Source organism: Manis pentadactyla, chromosome 1, assembly GCF_030020395.1.
Source record: "Manis pentadactyla isolate mManPen7 chromosome 1, mManPen7.hap1, whole genome shotgun sequence".
NCBI lineage: Eukaryota > Metazoa > Chordata > Mammalia > Pholidota > Manidae > Manis > Manis pentadactyla.
Window position 1 is genome coordinate 186,949,912 of NC_080019.1, and position 21,957 is coordinate 186,971,868.

Sequence of the window (21,957 nt, forward strand, 5' to 3'; positions counted from 1 at the left end):
CGTGAGGCCTCCTGATGCAGACTACGCACCCCAGGGTGTGCGGTGCCCCATAAGCGGGCAGGCTCCAATGCCTTATGCCCCACATGCCTGCCAGACAAGGATGGTGCCCAGGCTAGGCCAGGTGCCACCTGCCAGTGAGAGGGCTCCACAGGTCCTGAGGGACTCACCCAAACCCCACACTGACAGAATGGACAAACTTTGGCCTGGCCTTCCACTGGCCCTGGTCCATGTCCTTAAAGGTGACCCCCCACCCCGTGCTGTCTTCGCTTAAGAAAACACAGTGCTGCCAGACCACACAGTGTACATCCAGTGTACAATCCACCTTGCCAAACTATTTTCCCCAACTGTGCCTTTCTGGAACCTTCCACTTCCACATCACCCCTGGTCCCTTTATGTCCCTGATCTGTCTTCCCTCTAGAAACCTCAGTCCCCTTCGTACCTCTTGGAGTGGAGTGTGGGCCCCCTGAGGCTCCCTCCCCTCCTGCAGGTGTCTGAATACACGGTCTCATCACCTCAACAGGCGTCCAGCACTGTTTCTACTTCGCCCTAAGTCTCTAGGTACCACAGCAGAACACCAGCCTGGGGCTTAGATGGCACATGTTTTATACCTCCCAGCTCTGGAGGCTGGAAGTCCTAGATCAAGGCGGGGCAGACTCCGCGTCTGATTGCTGCCTTCCCTCTGTGCCTTCTCCAGGCAGAGAGGGCGTGGTGTCTTTCCTCTGATAAGGACACTAATGCCAACCTAACACTTCCCAAAGGTCTCACTTCAAATATCATTCCATTAGAGATGAGAACACACGAATGGGGGTTGGGGGTGTACATTCAGCCCAAGGAACACTGCCAGTGCCCTGTCCCATACCTGCCAGCTCCCAGCCTCCGCTGATCTCTGTCCTGGACGGCTTTCCGTCACAGGCACAATGCACATGTCCCCCACCCCCCCGCCCCCAGTCCTCTCTGGGCACCACCCACCAGCCTTGGATTTCCTGGGCCCTGGGAAATCGTTCCTGCTGCCGGGAACTGTGGCCCAGCTCAGGCCTGGGGTGCCCAGGGACCTTCTCCACCCAGAGTCTGCAACAGGGCCTCCTCCGACTCCTCCTGAACTCCAGCCCTGGGCAGGGGAACCCTTCCAGGTTTGTCCTGCCCTGGGCACTCCCCTTCAGCCCTAGGATATGCTTCAGAGTTCTCTTCACATCCTTACTATAGATTCTTCCTTATCATAATGTAGAAGTCCTTTACATGAAATGGCCTCGGTTTGAATGACAGTGCAGTTTGTGCCCGGCTTCATTTGGGGGTGATGTGGGGTGCAGGAAGCCAAGGAGAAAAAGTTTTTGTCGAGGTGTCAAGAATGTAGAAGAATAACACGGTGCTGGTGCTTGAGGTTGAAACGACCTAACAATGTACCTCCCGCGCGCGCCCCCTACTGGGGACCCAGTGATGTGGAGCAGCTTGTTGATCAGTCACGGAGGCCCATTAATTCATGGTGGGGTATCCGGGTAACCTTTACAGAGATAAGTTAAAATCTAACTAGCATCCTGGCTACACCTATAGTGACCTAACAGCTCCCACTCAGTGTTTCCTGGCTGCCGACTCCCCCCTAACCTCGTAGTGGAATGTATAACAGGCACGGCCCCTCTCACTCGGGGCTCAGCCTTTGGAGAGGAATCCGCTGGCAGTACCGGGACTGATAAACCCTGCTTCTCGCCAAATGTCTTGGTGTCCCGACTTCTTGTTTGTAGCGCCCGAGGTTCCTGCAACAGTGTTACCATCGTGGCAGCATAGAACATGGGGTGCAGAGGACGGGCAGCAGGCAGTTCAGTAACCCATGTAGAGCACTTCATGCCTGGTACATACCAGATTCTTAATTTTACTTTTATTATTTTAAAATGAGTACTGCTTTGTTTTTTTGTTTGTTTATCACATCTGTAGGAGGCTGGGAAAAGGGAGATGGCTTCTGGAGGCAATGATGTCTGCGCTGGTTTGGGGACAGACAGATGTGCTGGGCATATGGGTGGAGAGGGAACTGCCAGGACCGGGCTGGAAGCTTGCCCACCCCCACGGTTGTTCTGAGGACTGAAATGAGATAGAAAGATAAATGGACCTTGTAAACACAGGGAGAGATCGTAAACAATCATAAACCCTCTACCTTTGCTTGTGGAAGCAGACCTTCAGAACAACCAAACGCTTTGTTCAAATTCCATGCTCCTTGTATTTTGTCTGAGGGCTGGGCATTTCCACCAGAAGAAGTGCTGCGTGAAAATCGTTGGGACCTACTGTCTCAAGTGAAATAGCCCCTCCTGTGAGTAACTAAGCTGACACACTAGTGTGTGCAGCATTCATGCATTCAGCAAATGTTTATTGTGTGGTTTCCAAGGAATGGGTAGTACTTGATAAGAGGCTGTCCTTATTCTTAAAATAATACTCTCATGGGTCAGTGGGGGATACAGACTGAAAACCAGTATTTACAGTGTGATGTGGTCAGTGTGCTGATAGAGGACCTAGTCCAGGAAGCTCCTGCTCACACCCACCTCCGGCCTTCCCTCTTCCCTGCACCCACTCCACAGAGGTTGGGCTAAATCTGATAGAGGCCTCCCCGGACTTTTGCTACTTCTTGATAGTCTAGCTGAAACTGACTGACTCTAAACTTAAACCAGCCTAAAGCACTTCTAAGTCCCCAGCATCCTATGTCTGCCTGCTGCCTTATCCCCACCAGCATCCAGCTGGTTCCATCCCTGTGTCCCTGCGCTGTTTCCCGGACCAATCACTTCAAGTATTTATTTCATGACCTTCATAACCTTGCAGATCAGGGCTGGTGGGAGTGGTGGTGGGCAAGTCATTGGAAAGATATTCCTTCCTGTGTCCTGCCATCCTGCTGGGTCTCTAAACCAATCCCCCTCCCTCTTGCTTTTCTCCTTCACTAGAGAAGCAAATTCTCCATGTCTCCTGTTGAACAGTTTCACCCACATTCATGAGCCCTTGGAGGTCTCACTTCCTATACCAAACCCTTGGCAAACGAATGCAGTTCCCATCCTTGGAGAGACTCTGTTATATAAAAATTTCTCTTTGATCCATCTGAGTGTTTACACTCAGCCCTGGAGGAACAACCAGTTATACCTTAGGGGTCAAGAAGGTTTCACAGAGGGTGATATGTGAGCTGCACTTCCCTTTGCTGGTGTTTTCTTCATAGACTTCAGTGCTTATCAGGTCACATAAGGGGGCGCATGACTCAGCCTCACCCAGAGCTCTCCACAGCCTGGGCCACCCTCGGTGATGGCCCGAGGGGTGGACACCTGCCATACCTGGTCCAGTGCAACATGCTTCTCTGAAATATGAAACCAGCAGAGGCACAGAGAGGGAGCTGGGGCCTGGACAGGCTGCTGTCCTTTTGATTCTGGGAGCTTCCTCAGTTGCCTCCCCACAAATCCTCCTTCTCTGTCTCTCCGTTGTTTTTTTTTTTTTTTGCTTCAGTAAGCTAGAGTTGGGTTCTATTTTTTTTCAGAAGTCTCACTCTAATTGAAGAGTGAGTTGACACTCCTCTGCCCCAGGGGAAGTTAGACCGGTCAGGCCCAGTCACGCGAGTCAGAGCCACCTGCCACTCTAGGAAGAGCTGTGTAAATACTAACAAATGTTTAGTCTCTAAATTCTTTTTTTAAATCCTTTTTAAAAATGTTGTGATAATTATATCATGCCAGACAAATGATAATGCAGCTGGTTAGAATTTTATTTAGAATAGATGGGCTCCAATTACCCGGGAAAGCTGTGGTAACCTAGATTTGATTTGGTACAAATCCTGGTACCGTCAGCCACAAATCCCCAGAGGAACCATTTTTGGAAATAACTAAATGGATCCATGTGGCATTGATTTTTAAATAATTACTATTTCAGAGGAAGGCCTTTATCTGACTTGATCTCCTAATCTTGGGAGAAACTTCTATGGGGAGAAGGAAGGAAAGTGTCCAGAATGTTGGGCATCAGCTTGCTCCATTCCTGTTTCCAGCAGGGGTGATGGGATGTGCAAATTTCTTCCCCACTCTCAGAACTGAGCACTCACCCTGTGGGGCCGGCACCTTCCCTACTTGTACGACTGCATGGGCTTTGCCAAGGCAGTGGTTGGTTGCTCTGAGCCTGAGCGTTTTAGATTTAAGGGAGTAGCACAGAATATCCATAGTGTTTGTCCCCACCAGTCTCGGAGCCTACATGTGCATAGGCCCTACCCAAGAACACACCTCCCATGCAAACTCTTGGACCAGCTCTGTGGAAAGTAGGTGAATTTGACTCAAGCAACGATTAGGTGGCCTGGGAAAAATGTCCTGGGATCTCATGTAACTGTGTCTGGGTGTCAATGGGAAGATGGTGGCTTTTGTTCTTTAGGAAATATCTCTGAAGCCAGTGCCTGACCACATGTCTAGCATGACAATCCCTCCTTGGGTTTTCCGTGGCAGTCTGACGGAGTCAGGGTTTGGGGGTTAAATGGAACAGAATCTCATTGAAGGCTCTTTGAGAGGTCAAGCAATGAGAAATCTTATGATGATCATTGCACTGATGTAAGAAGCATACAGAATCTGTTTTCCCTATAAATAAAAACAATCTAGTAGATACAAAAATCTTGGTAAAAGAAATTATCTCAACATACCATATCATAGTGCTTCTCTTTTCAAATTTCACTCCAAGCCTGCTTTGTTCAGGAAGTTTTTATCCAGTGATATTATTATTCAGGATATTTTTGGTTGAGGGGGGACAGAAAACCTACCTCCAATGGACTTAAAGGAATTCATTGACTCACAAAGTAAAACAGTTCAGTGCCAAATTCAGGCTATGGACACAGTTTGATCAGGACTCTAGTTTCTATAATTTTCTCAGCTCTCTTATGTTGGCATTTGCTCTCAGACTGGCTTTTTTCATGTTGGCAAAAATGTTCTAACAATTCCAGGCTCACATCTGTGTTTAACACCATCCTGAGCAAGAGAGAAATTTTGTGTCCTAGAATTCCCGTTAAAGTCTCTCTGCTCATTCTGATTGGTCAGCTTAGTTAGGTCACGGGTCCATCTTGGACTCAATCAGGGAAGCCGGAGATAGAATGCACTGACTGAGTCCACCTAGGTCTCTTATTCTGCCCTCGAAGCAGGAGGAGTTCGGGCTTCATTAGAGCCCTGTGGCTCCCCAAATGCAAATTAGGGTCTGTTGGGTTAACCCCTGCAGGAGAGGCTTCTAGCTTCAAATTCACCTAACTTCTTTCATTCCCATTTAATGCATTCTGCATTCCTATTCACTGTGGATTACATTTTTGTCTATATTAGTATCTTCTGTGTTGTCCTGCCCTATGAGCATCTCAAATATATGGATGAAGTCCAGCCATGTTTAAACAAACCAACATTTCTGTTGGAGAATCTGTGAGATGATGACATGGAAAATTTGAAAAAAAAGAAAGAAAGAAAAGTACTTGGAAATCTATCTCACTGTCCAGAAACAAAAGCTTAAGGTTTAATTCTGACCTTTATGAAATTGTGGGGCTGATTGCAGGCTACTGTCTGCAGACAGGGGGGAAAAAATGTTTCGTTTCTGGTCAGGGAACATCCAAATTGGATGAACTTCATAGATATTGGTACAAAATACAGTGTTTCTTTTTACTTGCTGAAAGCCACTTACAGAGATTCAGCTAATCACAGTCTCCCCAAATCAATCATCTAGGCAAGGTCTAAATTCTTTTTTAAGCAGAGACAAGTATAGGAGTAACTGATATTTGTAAAACATTTGAGTGAATCATACAATGTCTAATGTAGCAAAACCTAAAAGTGACTGTTTCATGTGCATGTAAAGCTTGAATCTTATGGACTTGATTCGGAACACAGCTCATCAGCTGTTATGCAGACGGATTCTCCTGTAGAACAAGGTAGTTCAGCCATTGCTCACAGCCTCATCGCCAGGGGCAAGTTGTTTCCTGCTCCACAGTAGTGTAACCACCACCGCCACCACTCACACCACCATCAGCACTGACCAGTATCACCACCACCACCACCACCACCACAAGGCTTATATTTACATATTTATTTTACTTTATAAAATATATTAATATGCATGATCTCATTCACTCTTACGGACTTTGTAAGATTAGCAGAACAGGCATCATTACCCTCATTTTATGGGTGTGGAAACAGGTCCAGCGAGGTGAAGCAGTGTGTTCAAGGACACCAAAATAGTCAATAATCAAACCCAGACTAGAGTTCGGTTCTTCTGACTCCAAAACAAATGCTTTTATTAAATGAGCCCCACTCTCTCTATGAAAATGAAAAACTTCGGATATTAACAACTTTGCTTCTGTATTCGAGTCAGAACCTGTAGAGTGAACGGCCCACTGGGACCTATCACCCAACTCCCACGTGTTCCAGGTGACCCACAAGCCACTCAGAGTTCATGGGGCTCCTAGAAGATGAATTTTAATCCAGGGCATTTGACTCCAAATCCAGGTTTCTTTCCATGACAAGAGGCCCCTTCACGTACACCCCCAGGAGTCTCCTGATTCCCTCACACTGGCTGCTCCATGCCCTTGCCTGCAGCGCAAGCTTTTCCAGTGAAGGGTGAGTATGGCTGGGAGCTGTGGCCCCTACTCTCTTGTTTCAAAGTGCCACAGAGCCTGAGAAGGAAACAGGCCGCTGGTTTTTTGTCACATGCCCATGGGCCGGAGTATGTGACCAGAAGTTCTCAAGGTTCCACCCAAAGCCTCTCCCCCACCCCGGCACAAAGATTGGGCCTTTTCTAGGGAAGCCTGCTTGCCTTGCCATTCAAGGGATCCCTTGGATTTCGGCTTGGTGCCCGCTGTTTCCATGCTGGGTCCCCCAGCTGGCCTGGCTGGGCTGCAGGATGGTTCTGTTGCTAATGGTCAGTGCAGAGCCTTTGGCTGCCTTGCTCTGGAGCCCTTTCTTTTTGAGTTCGGAGGTGAAATTTAGGTAATAAATATCTTCCAAGGACTTACCGTTCTTTCTAAGGATGTTGCTGGCCAACCGGAAGAGGAAAATCACTCCATAGAAGCCAATGATGGTGACAATGTACCAGGCGGCGCTGGTCCCATCTGGGAACTTCAGGGCCCTGGCGGCACTGGTGCTGTTCCTCCCCTCCATGTGATCCCTCAGCAGGTGCCCAGGGCAGTGCTGGCCTGGGTCTGGGTGGGGGCTCCCTGAGTCCACATGAGTACTGGGAAACAGAGAGGTCCCGATGAGACCCAGCTCCTGGGCTGAGGGCTCCCTGGCAAAGCCAAATAACAGGATGGCCCGCACAGCAGTGGGAAACGGGGGCCTCTTGAAGAGGCCTTCTCTATGGAATGGGCAGGAACCTAGCAACATATATACCAATGTATTTGTAAAAAAGTCAAGAGTTCAAAACACCAAGCTGCTGAATAAGAGATGCAACATCACACAGAAGTCAATTGTCTTAATCTACACAATTAACCTAACTGCAATAACACTATCATGATTTCTTTGTGAAACAGACAAACTATGCCTATTGAAAAATCAACTGTCATGACTAATTAGGAAAAATATGAAAACAAAAAAGAATGATGAGTGGAAATCAGCCTAGCCAAAAATTTAAAACTAGCTAGCCAGAAACACAACTTACATTTTTGGGAATGAATGAATGCTTTATTTGCCCACAGCCCAGCTGTGGCTTACTGGGCTTTGCACAGGACATGAGGGTCTCTTCAGAACAGGTACAACTCTCCCTAAATCTCCCCTAAAATGACAATAGTCAAAACAGCATGATATCATACTGATACATAGAAGGCAGACCAATGAAACAGAAGAAAACCACTATCAACAGGCTAGGAATTATAATTTGGTACATAATACAGAGGCATTTCTGATTAGTAGGGAATTATTCAATAAGTAGCACTGGAGTAACATAACATTGAATCCACACATCTTTGACCTTGTGTCCAAAAACAGTTCAGATAAATCAAAGATTTTTAACATTAAAAAAGAAAGAATTTAAATACTGGAAAAAATATGGCAAATTTTTTCCTTTATCATCTCAGAGTGGGATATCCCCTTTTAAGTGTAACACAACAATTCAGAGGGAGAAAAAGAAGAAAGAAAACAAAATGTTTTCCCTTTTCAACTACACAGAAAATATTAAAGTGATTGTGTACCAAAGACAAATGCCAAACTGGAGGGATATTGCAATTTTATCACTGAATTTCTTAATAGTCTTCAATTCTGTAAGAAAAATCTAACACCTCAAAAGAAAAATATGCAAAGAATAAGGACAATAAGGTCATAGACAAATAAATGAACCTTGAACTTAAAAAAAGCCTCTCAAGGTCACTCATAATTAGAAAAGTGCAGATTAAAACTCTAAGATCACATTCTGGAACCCTCACCAAGTGGAATATTACACAGCCATAAAAGTGCTCATAATGAAAAAGCCATAATAAAGAGGTTTCTGGGTACTAAATATGAATAAATGGAAAAGTAAGCTAACCATGATATGGTATGCAAGCAAAAAAAATATGTAGATAAAGGGAGGAGATCTGTTATTTGCCTAAAGGTCATATATGTGTAAAGTACCTCTGGGAGAAGACACAAGAAATTAGTACCTGTGGTTGCCCATGGGGAGGAAAATTAGGGAAAGGAGATACATGTTTCACTGATGACCTTTTGTACCTTATGTATCATATGTGCATTTATTTTCAAAAAGATATTAATTTAAAAATGAAAGAGTACAAGTGGGCACTGTTCTAGCCTCCTTAGTGAAGCGCCCCCAGGTAAAGACGCTCTGAACCCTTCCAAGACCAGGAGATTAAGATCTTACTTGTTGTTTAGTTCAAGACTGTTTTCTCTCCTGGGGGATCCAGGGCCAATGAAGCGATGAGTGCCAGGGAAGTGAAACTGGGGGACATTTTCCAGCTGAGCTTTTCTGGTTCAAACCTTCCTCTCTTGCTCTATATGAACACAGATGTGTTCAGACATGTCATAGGATAAATCCTATGGCCTGGAGTGTAGACCAAAGGTGCTTCATAAGTGCTTTTATTTTGATATCTGCTGCTAATTCATTTTGCTAATGCAAAATTCATAAAGGCTGGTATATTTTATTACAGTTAGTTGGCAGTATGGGTGAATCATCTTTCAGATGAAGGGAGAAAACATTAAAGAATAGCACTACAAACCACATGTGACAAAGCCCAGATTACAGGTTTAATTATATAAAACTGGTCACTCATAGGAAACCATAAAATGATCAGAATGTTCCACCACTGTTGGTGGAACGGTTTAAGAATTTAAAGCATGGAAGGAGAAAAAGTTCCCATAATTATTTAAAATATATCAACAAGAGCATCACAACAGTTAATTGGAAGGAGAAAATTTGTTTAAACTCAGAACACATGTATAAACTCATAGACCTTTCTATGAATTGTGATAGGATGATGTGATATGCTGAAATACATATAAAATATACCCAACAAGAACTACAGAACACTAAATTATTTTAAAGCCATTCCATTGGCCACATGAAAGAAAGTTGCTATGCTAACGAATTAACCCTGTTCTTACCTTTCTTTCTCAAAAAAATAAGAGGAAGTCATGTTGATTCTTAATGGATAAGCAGATCCTGTAGAAGAGACAGATCTTTCTGTCATGCTGTTTTGCACCTGTACTTTCTGCTGTGGAATATGTAATTCTAGAACGGCGCATCCCTGCACTGTAGCAGAATACTCACATTCCAGGGGCTGGTCTTTCTCTTGATTCTTGGGAAGGTGAGTTTAAGCAGCTGCCATGGAAACTGAAGATGGAAGGAACTTCTTTTCCTTGCAAAGGATCACAGTCCTACAGAAGTCAGGTTCCTCTATGGCTCCTGAGCTGGCAGTAAAATGATAACCAAAGATTTTTGAGCAGGACCAAATAGAAACCTAGCAGAGAGGAACTGGACTCATTTTCTCTCATTTGATTAATCAAAGGATTGAAATCAACCTGCGTTCTTGTTGTCTCAGAATAAAAAGCACCTCCTGGCTTAGGCTTGTTGAGAAAAGCTGTAGTAGAAGAATGTTTAAAAACATGCTGGTACCAAGGAGCCTCCAGCCCTCCCAGGTCCCGGCCAGACCTGCTGTGGTGGGAGGCTCTCCTGAGGCTGGCTCACCTGCTTATAGCCTGGCTGCTTCCTGAATTCCCTGCTCTGCGCCTGTTGCAGGTGTGACAGATGGTAAGGTGTCAGAGGTCCAGGAACTCCAAGGTCAAGTCACCAGCTTCCTCTTGGATGGTCTCCCAGATAAGGAAGCTCAGACAGGAAGGAGCAGGTGCAGGAGGACACAGCTGGGGGGCCTGGTGTCCCCCTCAGGGATCAGGGGGCCATGAGCTCATGGGCCAGGCTGTGAGGACTGGTGCTCCTCTCTCCCATGCCCCTGAGTCACAGCCCGCATTGGAATGGAAGCAGATTTACCTGGAAAGTGCTACAGTAAGAGTCTGGGGGAGAAGAAAACACAGGGAGGAAAGGTTGTAAGACTTGGGCATGTTCTTCAATGCGATCATTGTTTCCAGCCTGACTTCTTCTGCATCTTCACCTATATAACAATGACCTGCCAAATTTGTGAGGGCTATGGACTCTTAAGATGCAATTTGATCAAAATCCCATCAATGGGGGTCTAGGAAAATAAATTATAAAATAGCCCATGTGATCCAGCAGTTTCAGTCCTGGGTATATACCCAGGAGGAATGGAAGCACACATCCATGCTAATGGCAGCATCATTCATAATCGTTCAAAGGCGGAAACCATCCAAATGCCCATCCACTAAGGAAAAGAGGAATAAAGTGTGATCTATCCATACAATGTAATATTATTTGTCAATAATATTATTTGGATATAATAATTTTTGGGATACCCGAGAAAGCAAGAACAGGAGTTACTTGGGGCAGGAGAGAACTGGGTAGATGCAGGCAGGAGTTGGGGGGAGAACTCTCACTGTAGATTTGTCATGAGCATAAATAAATTTAAGTGTGTGTGTGTGCATGCTGCCTCCCCCCCATTCAATAATAAATAGCCCCATTAATTAAATGGAAATCTTTGTTAAAGTTCTATTCAAGCTCTTGCTGTCTCTTGCTCTGGGGTGGCTGGACCACGGCTCTGCCGTGCAGACAGGGACTTCCAGCACTGGCTGGGTGACATGAGAAGGGCAGAAAGGAGACCCTGCATGATAAACGACCACCAGCAAGGACAGGCTAGGTCAGGGCTCTGGTCCCAGCTGTGACCTTGCTGTGTAACCCCAGGCAAGTCCCCTCCCCTCTGCGAGCTGCAGTTTCCTCACCTGTAAGCTGGAGGAGCAGCAGGATCCGATACCCTCTGGCCCCTGAAAGGCAGGAAGGACGCCTGGGGCAGCATGGAGAAGTGCCACCCCCATGGAGGTGCCTGGCCAGCAGCTGCCAACACCAGGAGGCCTAGGAGAGGGAGGCACACCTGGGAAGCTGGTGGCTGCGGGGAGTGAGTCACCCGTGAGGCCAGGCTGCAGCATTCAGCTGAGCAGGACACAGCAAGGGAATATGGAGAGTGATAAGCTCCCGAAAAGTCAGGGCAACATAAGGGAAGATGCCCTTTGTCTCACCCACACTATGAGAAGGACATGAGGTCAGGAAGCAGTTCTGTGCTGGGTACTCTCTGCTTGGCTCCACTCTACAATCCCTGAAAAGCAGGGGTGTTATTCCCACTTAAAGAGGACAAGACGCTCAGAGGAGTGACTTGCCCAATGTCACTCAGCATAATAAGTAACAGAGGTGGGATGTTTGACACCAAAATTGTTCTCCTTCCACACCCTGAAGGCCACCTTCAAGCTGGACCCCAGCTCCCATGAATCTTCTGATCACTTACTTGCCCTGTGGGTTGAATTGTAGTCTGCCACTGCCTAGGCTTATCCATGACCTTGGCACCCTCTTTGTTGGCCACCATTAAACTATGATGTTAAAAGCCAGAACAATGGCCATCCTTCAGCTGAGGCTAAGTGCCCCGAAGGGGCATGGAGGGGTCTCCAGGGTGCTGGTCCTGTTCTGGGTCATCAGTTTGCTCAGTTTGGGGATTTCACAGAACTGCACACTGATGCTGCATTCACTTTTCTGCAGCGTGTTATACTACAATATTGTTTCTTCAAAGTTTAAGGCTGACATAGAAAAATGCTACTTCATAAAAAAGGTTTCTGTATTCTGTCATGGCTTGGCCACATGGCCCCATCTAATGAAAAGGGCCCTGCTGGGGGTGGGGATGGGTCATGGTCACAGGGGCTGGGCAGCTGCCTGCCTCTTACACAGTGTGGATGATGCAAATAATTCGTCATTCCTGAATGCTTACATAACAGTGAAATGGAACAACTCACAACACAAGAGCCAAGAATTTCCTTTCCACTTGCGTGTGTCTCTTTGGGCCTTCTGGTTCGGTCTAGACAAATACTGACCTAAATGCAATCAAGCAAATCCATTCACCCAGTAAATATTTGTCTGAGCTACAGTTCAGGGTGAGAGGACCCCAACACCCTCTCTCCATAGACATTAGAGATAGAACTTTCCCAGAGGTCCATGGGGTTTCCTTTTTTTTTTTTTTTGTCCATTGAAGAGCCAGTCAGCTTAGAAGATGTCTACATTGGGAGCAATGATGTGGACTTAACTCTTCAGAAACAAACACTTTGCAACTCAGGATGCCAGAATTGGCATTTAAAAATTGTCAATAAATAAATGCTCACTTCCAACCAATTCTGACACCCTGAAATGCAAAAGGACATTTAAAATGACAGTTCAGGAGTCCAGTGGAGAGCAACCGAGATTCCTCCTTGCTTTGCCCCAAAGGACTCTCATAACCCCTCCTGGCCAAGGACACAGATTCCAGATCTTTCTGCGTTTGCAGGGAGTACAAACTTCCTAAGGACATTTAAACGATGTCTTGCATATTTGAAAGGTCTTCAATTTCTGTGTCATTCTTGCTTTTCATTTTAATTTCATTTGTCTTCTCCAACATTTTTGGGCATTGAATGCCACTGACTGCGTCCACGGAGGCTCAGAGGAAAGCTCTCAGCCTTTGCAGCCAGAAGACCCAGGTTCTGTTCAGAGCTTGGGGCTTGATCACCTCCTAACTGTGGGGCTGCAGGGACTCAAGTCACCTCACCACTCGGAACCTCTGCTTTAAAGAGGACAATATATGTGATCACAGGACAACTCCAAGGACGCAGTCACACCTCATTTCTTCTCCCAACTACCTGAGCCTTCAGCTGATTGGTCAGCAGGAAATCCTGGATTTCTCTCTCTTAAGCCTCCCGGTTGACCAGGACTCCCGGGGACTTCGTCCACGTGGGTAGGGAGAGTGGGGCTTTGGCCAAGCCAAGGACTGGCCCTAGTGATCCTCCGCTGATGTCGCCACATGGGGCCGCTGTTGAGCACCGGCCTTGCCCCGCTGACAGAATGTTCCCACCGGACACGGCATTAGCTCAAGACCCTTGCCTGCTGCCGGGTCACACCACAGAAGGGCAAATAAGACCGTGCTGCTCCCTCGGGGTTCTCCTGTTCCCCGTCTTCAGCCCTGGGGAGCCGAGGCAGAAAAACACTGGCGAAAGGCGGGAGTCAACTGCGCTGCCACTTTCCCACTGTAGCTTGGTAAAAAAAAAGAGTACTTAAGTAAAATGGATACACAAATAAAACGGATAAACTGTTGCTCATCCTAATAAGGGAGAGAAAACAAATATACAAAATAAGGATTACAAATGGAATAACCATGGATGTAGAGAAAATCAAAGGGATGATGCCTCAATTCTGTGCAAGCAAATTAGAAAAACCTTGACCAAATGAGATTTTTTTAGATCAGAAAATATTAGTTACCTAAGAAGATACTGAAAAACTTGCTAGAAGTCACCTGCCCGGAGAAGTATCTAGTTCAAGCAGTTTCACGAGGGAATCCTACTAAACCTTTATTTAGAGAATACTGCTTTTAATCTGCTATAGAGGATGGAGAAAGAAGGCAACTTCCAAATTTTTTTTCACGAGGGAATCCTACTAAACCTTTATTTAGAGAATACTGCTTTTAATCTGCTATAGAGGATGGAGAAAGAAGGCAACTTCCAAATTTTTCTGATGAAGCTAGTGGATCAGTGATAACCTAACCTGGTAAAACCACCACAAAGGAAACCACAGACCAACGCCACTTACGAATATAGATGTAAATATTCAAAATAAACATTGGCTAGCAGATCCAGTAATGCACTAAGAGAATAAATGCCACAAAAAGATGCAGTCATGCCAATTACAGAAGAGTGGTTCAATAGTAGGGAATCTATTAATGTGATATACCACATGAATAAATTGAAATAAAATGTGTTCATCTTCATATCCATCATTCATAGATGATGGGTATTGCTAAGTTTTAATTCCAGCCTGATTTTTAAAATCCCTATAAATAACAAGATAGATAGCTCTCTAATATGCTAAATGAAATATATATCAAGTCAGAAACTAGACTTGTGCTTAATGATGAAACACTGGAAGCACTAATCTAGTGAAGAATAAGACATAATCACCCATTACCACCATCGTCCTTTCCTAGTGTACTGGGAGAATTGTCTGATTGAATTAGACAAGAGGCACAAGATCTGGAGGGCAAAGCAAAAATTATCACTGACTGTATCATTGGTAAGATAAAGAGACTCAACTGCAAAACCATTAGCAACAGTAGTATAATTCAGTAAGCTGAATGGGTGCAAAAGAAATACTAAAAGACATCAATATCCAAAAATCTGTATTAACAGCAATAACTTTGTAAATACAATGGAAGAAAAGATTCCATTGACAATAGGAACCAAAAAGATAAAATACCCAAGAGTATAATAAAAGTACAAGATTCATACAAAGAAAATTTAAAAAACGGAGGGAGTAAAAGGAAGACTGGGCTAAATGCACATATTTCCTATACTTAGACCCACTTGTGTAAGATGACAACTCTCAAATTAATCTGTAAATTTAGTATATTTCCAATGAAAACATCAACAGAGATTTTTAATTGTTTTGTGGTGGTGTTGCTTATTTTGTATTCCAGAAGGACACCAAATGCCAAATATTCTGAGCCCGTACTCCGTTTGTTAATGATTTCATTCTTTCCTTTTCCTTTCCAATGACATATTTTGTGCTCTTCAGCCCGTCTTTCTTTGTCTGAGTACCAATGAATAGAATACCAGCATTTAGGGTTAAAAAAATCCCAGCAAAATCAGGAGGAAATGTTCCTTCTTCTCCTGCAGCTGCGGGGAGGAGCCGGCAGCAGCCGTCTTTGCAGGTGTCAGCCTGAAAAGGGAGTCTGCAAGTCACTTGGATTTCCAAGGTTGCTGCTCTGCCCTGAGAAAAGTAACTTGAACTTCTCCAAAGGTTATCATTCGAACTGGTCATCTTACTGAATTGTTGACCCTGGCAGAAACATCTAACTTGAAACCTGATTCCGCAAAGGTATTTGCATTTGTGAACTTCCTTTCTTTGGCTTACCTCTTCTCTCACAGAAGGTAAATAAATCTGTTAGATTTCTTATTTAAAAAAAAGACTTTGAGAGTCATATCCCATTCATATCAAAATGTATATGGAAAATTAAACACACAAGAATAACCAAGAAAAAAAAAAAAAAAAAAAAGAATAACCAAGAAAAATCCCAGGGGGAAAAAAGTAATAAAATATGTCTGCAAGAAATTAAAATGTATTGTAAAGCCACAGAAATTAAAAGTGCTTGATCCTAGCATATAAACAAACAGATCGATGAATAGAACGCCCTTAAAGAAATGAAGTCCAGAAACAGACTCAAAAACCTTCAGGAAATAGTATAAAATAAAGGGGACATTTCAAATTGGTGGAGAAAAGATGGGTTATCTCATAAATGCATGGGATGATGGGGCAGGCATCTGGGAAAGAGTAAAATTGGATCTCTCCTTTAATACTTACACCAAAATAAATCCCAGATGGAGTTGTTATAATTTTTAAAAATAAAGCCATAAAAGAGCTAGAACAAACATGGGAGATTTATTTTTATAGTTCCAGATTGTGGCAGTCTTTTCAAGCATGACACCAAGTCCGTAATCACAAAAGACTGATATGTCCAACTAAGTAAGAATTAAAAATTTCTTCATGCAAAAGCAAAATGCTATCAACAGAGTTGAGAGATAAATAAATGATAAACTGGGGGGAAGTATTTATAGAGCTTAAGTGTCACACTTTTTAATATTCAAAAGGCTTTTAACGTTAAGAAATAGGTCTAGGTCAGCAACTCACTAGAAAGATGGCCAAAAGACATGAACAGTTAGTCACAGAGAAAGCAGTACAAATGTCTTCAAAGCAGATAAAAACATGCTCATTCTCTCATAATAACATAAATGCAAATTAAAACCACAGAGAACTTATTTACTACTAGTAGACAAGTAAAGATATCTGCAAGGTGGGTCTATCCACAGTGCCTTCACCATAGATTACAAAGCATTCAGAACAGTGTCTGACTCAGTGGCAGCTCTTCGAAGTCAGGTATATTATTATCATTATTGAGGGTAATTGGTATTATTAACATTCTGTAACATACAAACCTTCTGACCTCTCAGTCATCTCCTGGGAACTCTGGGGACTCAGTGTAAGCACAGTTCCAGGATAGACTCAGCAGCAAGGACTTGGAGACCATCTAAATGGCCATCAAGAGAGGACAGGTTAAAGAGCGTATGGAAATCCATACAATGGGGTCCTATTCAAGCAAAAGAGTGAAGCAGATGTCTATGTGCTAATGAGGAACAATCTCCAACATATTGCTGAGTAGCAAAAAAATAAGCAGGATGCAGATTAGTGTGTTGTGTATACCATTTATATATAAAAGCCACATATTCTTGTGTATGCATGGACTCTCTGGAAGGAGAGCTTAGAATGCTTTCAGTGCTTTGGGGCAGTATCCTTTTTAATGATTAATTAATTTTCTTTTTAACCAGGTGTCTATTACCTATTGAAAAGGCAAATCTGTTCTTTTTTTAAGAGTGAAGAGTTTGTAATGAACATACTAACTCTTTGCCGGGAACCCGTCATTTCTACGTGAGCAAGTTTGCCATTCTTGCTTTTGAACATTCTAAATTCGAACCCCTAGGCTCCCACCTCTGTTCCTGATTTGCATTTTCTTGTAGAAGTGTCCCCTGTGTAAGAGAAATAGCCAGAGAACTGGATGTGCAGGTGGCCCTGGCTTTTCCCAAAAAAAAGCCCTTTGGGATTCAGTAATTCATTCTCCCTCTGATTCAGTGATCGCAGTAGTTACTGACTCAGTAATTCAGGGTAGGATCTCCTGATGCTAACGCACTAGACCTCCTTTTTCCAGCCGCGTTTCGAGAGCCCGCTGAAGGCAGAGACTCGGGTCCTACGAGATTCCTGCGATGCGGGGGCGCCGCGGTACCTGTGGGTGCGCTGCCCCCCTGTGGCGAGAGGCTGTCATAACAACCAGCCCGATTCTCTGGGTGTCCAGCCCAGGGGTTTTCAGTAGGGGGCGCTGATGAGACAGTCATGTTTCTATGGGGTCACTGCATGTGTCTTCTAGCACAGCGGCATTTTACACCTACTCACACACAAGTATTCAAAGAATTGTAAAATGCATAATTCTGGGCCTAATGGTAGTTATTTTAAAAATCCAAATTCTGGTATTCTATGCCATGAAATAAGCAAAGGAAACCTTGTTTAAAATGAAGCTGGGAAGCCTTGAAGGAGGAGCTCTCACCTAAGTATCCCTCCTTGCAACCTATACACAGCAAGAAGGAAGATAATTATTTTGTTAAGGGAGGGCACTTTTCACATAGGAATTTATCTCCTGCCTTTAAGAGAAGGAAGATTCCTCCCTGCCTCAGTAACAATGTACTAACCACCCCCTGCAACCAACAGACACTGCCACAAACAGCCTCCAACTCCTGTTCTTCTCGGATCAACTTTTGCTCCGAACAAGCCTCCCAGTGTCCCCCTAGAGCCCGGTAGTAGCTGGCTCTCCCTTTGCCTCTTCGGGCTTGCTTATTGCTTGCCTGAGCTTGCTTGTCCCCAGTTGCAATTCCTCTGCTGTTCCTGAATAAACTCATGTTTTTTTACTTAAATAAAATTGTTCTTTGCTCTGTTTAAAGTTAACAATGTTTCACTTCTATGAAGAGCTATGGTGTATGTTCGGCCAGGGCCTGTGTCAGTTTGGCTTCAGAGGGCGTCCACGCTGCCTCTCACCTGTGGCTGCTGTAGATGCACGCTCCACAGTGGGCATCCGCAGGGTTGTGCGGGGCCAACATAATCAAACAATTCACAATGGTTTTAGAACAGGGGTCAGCATACTTTCTTTCCGGTTAAGGGCCACAGAGTATTTTTTGGATTTGTGATGCATATGATCTCTGTCTTGACTCAATTCTGCCTCTGTAGCAAGAATGCACCCTTGACCAGAATCTAAATGAAACTGACTGTGTTCCAGTAAAACTTCATTTATAAAATCAGGTGGCAGAGAGACGGGTAAGATTCCTCAAGGGAGGAACAACCTAAGACAGGCACAGTCGCAGGGGGGGTCATCAGGTGAGAAATTGGGGATCAACAGAGGTGAGGCTTAGAACCTCACCCCCCCATTCTGAGAGAAATCTTCTGCATACGTAGATGTTTTATTGCCCTTGTCTAGCTTGGATTAACACATAGTCTACAGGCACACACCTGATCATCTACATTTGCTCTCTTACAACACTAAACTATGTTTTCTACCTTTATCCTGTATCTACCTACCACTTCAGCATTTTATTAAAAATAATAATAATAAAGAGAGAAATGTGGTATCCACATATAAATCAAGTATAAAAATCAAATGAGTATTCATATTTGAACTGACTGTTTATAGTTCATAATGCATGAGCAAAACCGAAGGTTTCTGTGATGACTGCCCTTGTACTGTTCACTATGTAACTTATTCATTATGTAAGAATTTGTTCTACATGTAAGAACTTGTTTGTTATGCCTCAGAAGATTGGAGACTGATGAAAATTAGGCTTGGGGTGGATTAATGATTGTGCATTGAGCATTGACTCCCCTATACAGAATTTTATTGTTGTTAACAATCATTTGATCAATAAATACGAGAGATGCCCTCACAAAAAATAAAATAAAAAAAGTATACACTTCCAATGGTAAAATAATAAGTAACCGGGATGTAATGAATATAGTCAAGATATTGTAACAGCTTGGTATGGTGATAGCTGGTACCTAGAATTGTCATGTATATAAATGTTGAATCACTATGTTGTACACCTGAAACTAATGTAATGTAATACCGTGTGTCAACTACCCTTCAATAAAAAAATAATTATTAAAAAAAAAAAAATCAGGTGGCAGGCCAGATTTGGCCTGTGGGCCACAGTTGGCCAAACCCCAGTCTAGAATGTTCATCCCTGACTCTAAAATCCAGTGGTACCATGCCTTGCTGGCAGTGTGATGTTCTGCAGTCTTCTGACCCATGGAGTCTAGCAGCGTGGTGTGCACAGGGTCACTGGCCGCTGGCTGCTCACTTAGCATGCCCACTTTGAGTCTTCCAGTTTCAGTATGTCCAGGCATCTTGTGACTTAAATAAAGGTACAAGCTTTTGAACACAGGGAGTGCCACACTGAATGCCTCAGTGCTGTGTAAGGCCCCAAAGTCTTCCAAGAAATCAGCTCAAAAAATGTGTCATTAAATATTCACTTGGCTGCATCAAAACACACCCAACTTCAATTTCTCTCAAAGGTCCTATGAACACAGGTGCATAGAGAAAATGCTTCTTTGGCCTCATTTCCTCCATGGTCTCACGTGGGCCTCCCTCCCTCCCTCCCTCCCTTTGACTTGACTGTGTGAAGATGTGTTTCTTTCTCCTTTCTTTTTCCCTTTAAATGCCGGGTCAGTCCTTGAGTACATGACCTCACCATCTCTCTGCATCACAGGTTCCTGACTGGAGGGGTTCAGTCTTGTCAGCTCTTGGAGACTTGCTTAATAGTTGAAATGTTGGAATTTTTCTTTTCTTTTCCATTGATGCCACAAATATCAGAAAGGTCACCCTTTAAAGTAAAATAGGCAGGAGGCTTCAGTATAGTATGTGTCCAGCTTACAGCCTTAGAAGGTGGCCCTAACCTCCAAGGGTAGCTCCCACAGGGTAGTTTACACTGCAGCCCTAAAGAAACAATCCGGCTTCCACTTCCCTGCTCAGGCAGCCTGTGCAAGGATTTATAAGACAGATGGTGGCAAAGCAGTGACAGGGTCATGAGGCCCCCAGCCCCCCTTTTCCTTTTGCTCTGTTTGTGGACTGCTCCCCACAGTTAGTATCTCTGAATTTCCCTTTTGGCCTCTTTAGTTCTTTAACACCTGTTTAACTAATTCTTTGTATGAATTTCTCTGTCAAAATAGTGAGGTTTCTGTTTTCCCAATGGCAGGGCAACTAGACTAATAGCTACAAAATAAATGATCAGGCATGTTTGCTGAGTAGGAGAATGGATATGAAAACATCACACGAGAAAAATCACAACTGGGTTTATTGTAGTGGGCTTATTATTCATAAATTGGGTTTATTCATTTGGAAAGAACGAATAATACTGCCCATGTGATAAGTGCTCACTATGCGCCAGGCAGTGCTCTGAACCCTTGGTCTAGAATCACTGAACTGAGTTGAAAGGAATCTATGTCCCTCCAGAATCCAAAATGTGCCCCTACACAGGGTCAGTGCGGATGTAATAAGGTAAGGGCCTAAATGAGATCGCCCTGGATTCAGGTGGGCCCTAAATCCTGCCCCTGGGGTCCTTAGAGGAAGAGAGAAGACATACACAGAGGAGAAGGCCATGTGAGGATGGAGAGGGGCTGGAGGGGCAGGACTGCAAGCCCTGGAGCGCTGGGAGCCACTGGGGAGCGTCAGGTAGAAAGGCAGACATGAGCAGCCAGGGAGAGGAAAATACCACCCAAACCCTGCCCAGCTAGGGGGTCCCATGTGAAGACAGCAAAGGCTTTGCAGGGAGAGAACTTCCTTGCCTGTGGGGACCAGGCCACACTGGTCCCAACCTGATCCCAACGTGGGCGCAGTCAGACGAAACTGAGAACCAAACACGCCTCTTCGTGGGAAAGGGCGTGCTGAGGGGGCTGACTGTGCAGGTGGACCCGTCAATCGAGTAACCCCACCTGGTCAGTCAAAGAGGCATCCCCCACCCAGAATGCAGTATGTGGGCCTCCTGCCTAACGGATCAGGGCCTTGGTCTGCCTCGACGCCGGCCCGCTCCTCCCTTGGAGGGAATTCAAGTAAAACTTGCCCTCTGCTTCGCCGTTGTGTCTCTGCCTTTCAATTCCTTGTTGCAGCGGGGACAAGGACCGAGGAGAACGAACTCACCCGAAACAGAAGGATCCTCCTCTGCAGCCTTCAGAGGGAGCTCAGCTCTGTCCACACCTACATTTTGGACTTCTGGCCTCTAGAACCATGAGAAAATAAGTATTTGTTGTTTTAAACCACTAGTTTGTAATGATTTGTTACGTAGCCTTAGGAAACTAATATAACCACTCACTGAATTCTCACACAAAAGCTGTTTAAAAAGCACCCTGGAACCCGGGGTTCTTTCCTGAGGATCTTCCTGGTTTCCTGCAAAGCAGGGCGCATTCTCCTTTCTTCATGCTGCCCCGACGCCTTTGGCTGCCAGGTCCCCCAGGAGCCCCCTCGCTTGTCCTGGGGGAATCTTTCCTGACCCAGGGGTGCAGTGGCCCCAGCTCACTCCCCTGGGCTCTCCCCCACTGCACTGCCTTGGGACTCCAAGAGAGCAGCCTGTTCTGGAGACTGCCTGGTGTGACGGGGAAATGCCCAGTGGGGAGAGAGCGCTGGGCAAGCAGGCCCGGGGAAGTGGGGTGCAGGGACCCAGGCCCTGCTCTGGGTGAGCCTTAGACAAGCAGCAACATGTTATTTCCCCTTCTTGTGCCAGTATCCAAACCAGGACACCCAAATGGTCT

At 44.8% G+C, this 21,957-nt stretch overlaps 1 protein-coding gene across 1 annotated transcript; it reads right to left on the reverse strand.

Annotated features, from left to right (window-relative positions):
• Window positions 1-6,242: 6,242 nt before the first annotated feature.
• SMIM34 (small integral membrane protein 34) lies at window positions 6,243-7,285 on the reverse strand. Its single transcript, XM_036880251.2, is given in 2 exon segments — window positions 6,243-7,129; window positions 7,132-7,285. Coding segments are annotated over 2 exon segments (402 nt in total). The 5' UTR covers window positions 7,181-7,285; the 3' UTR covers window positions 6,243-6,776.
• Between the last annotated feature and the right edge of the window lie 14,672 nt (window positions 7,286-21,957).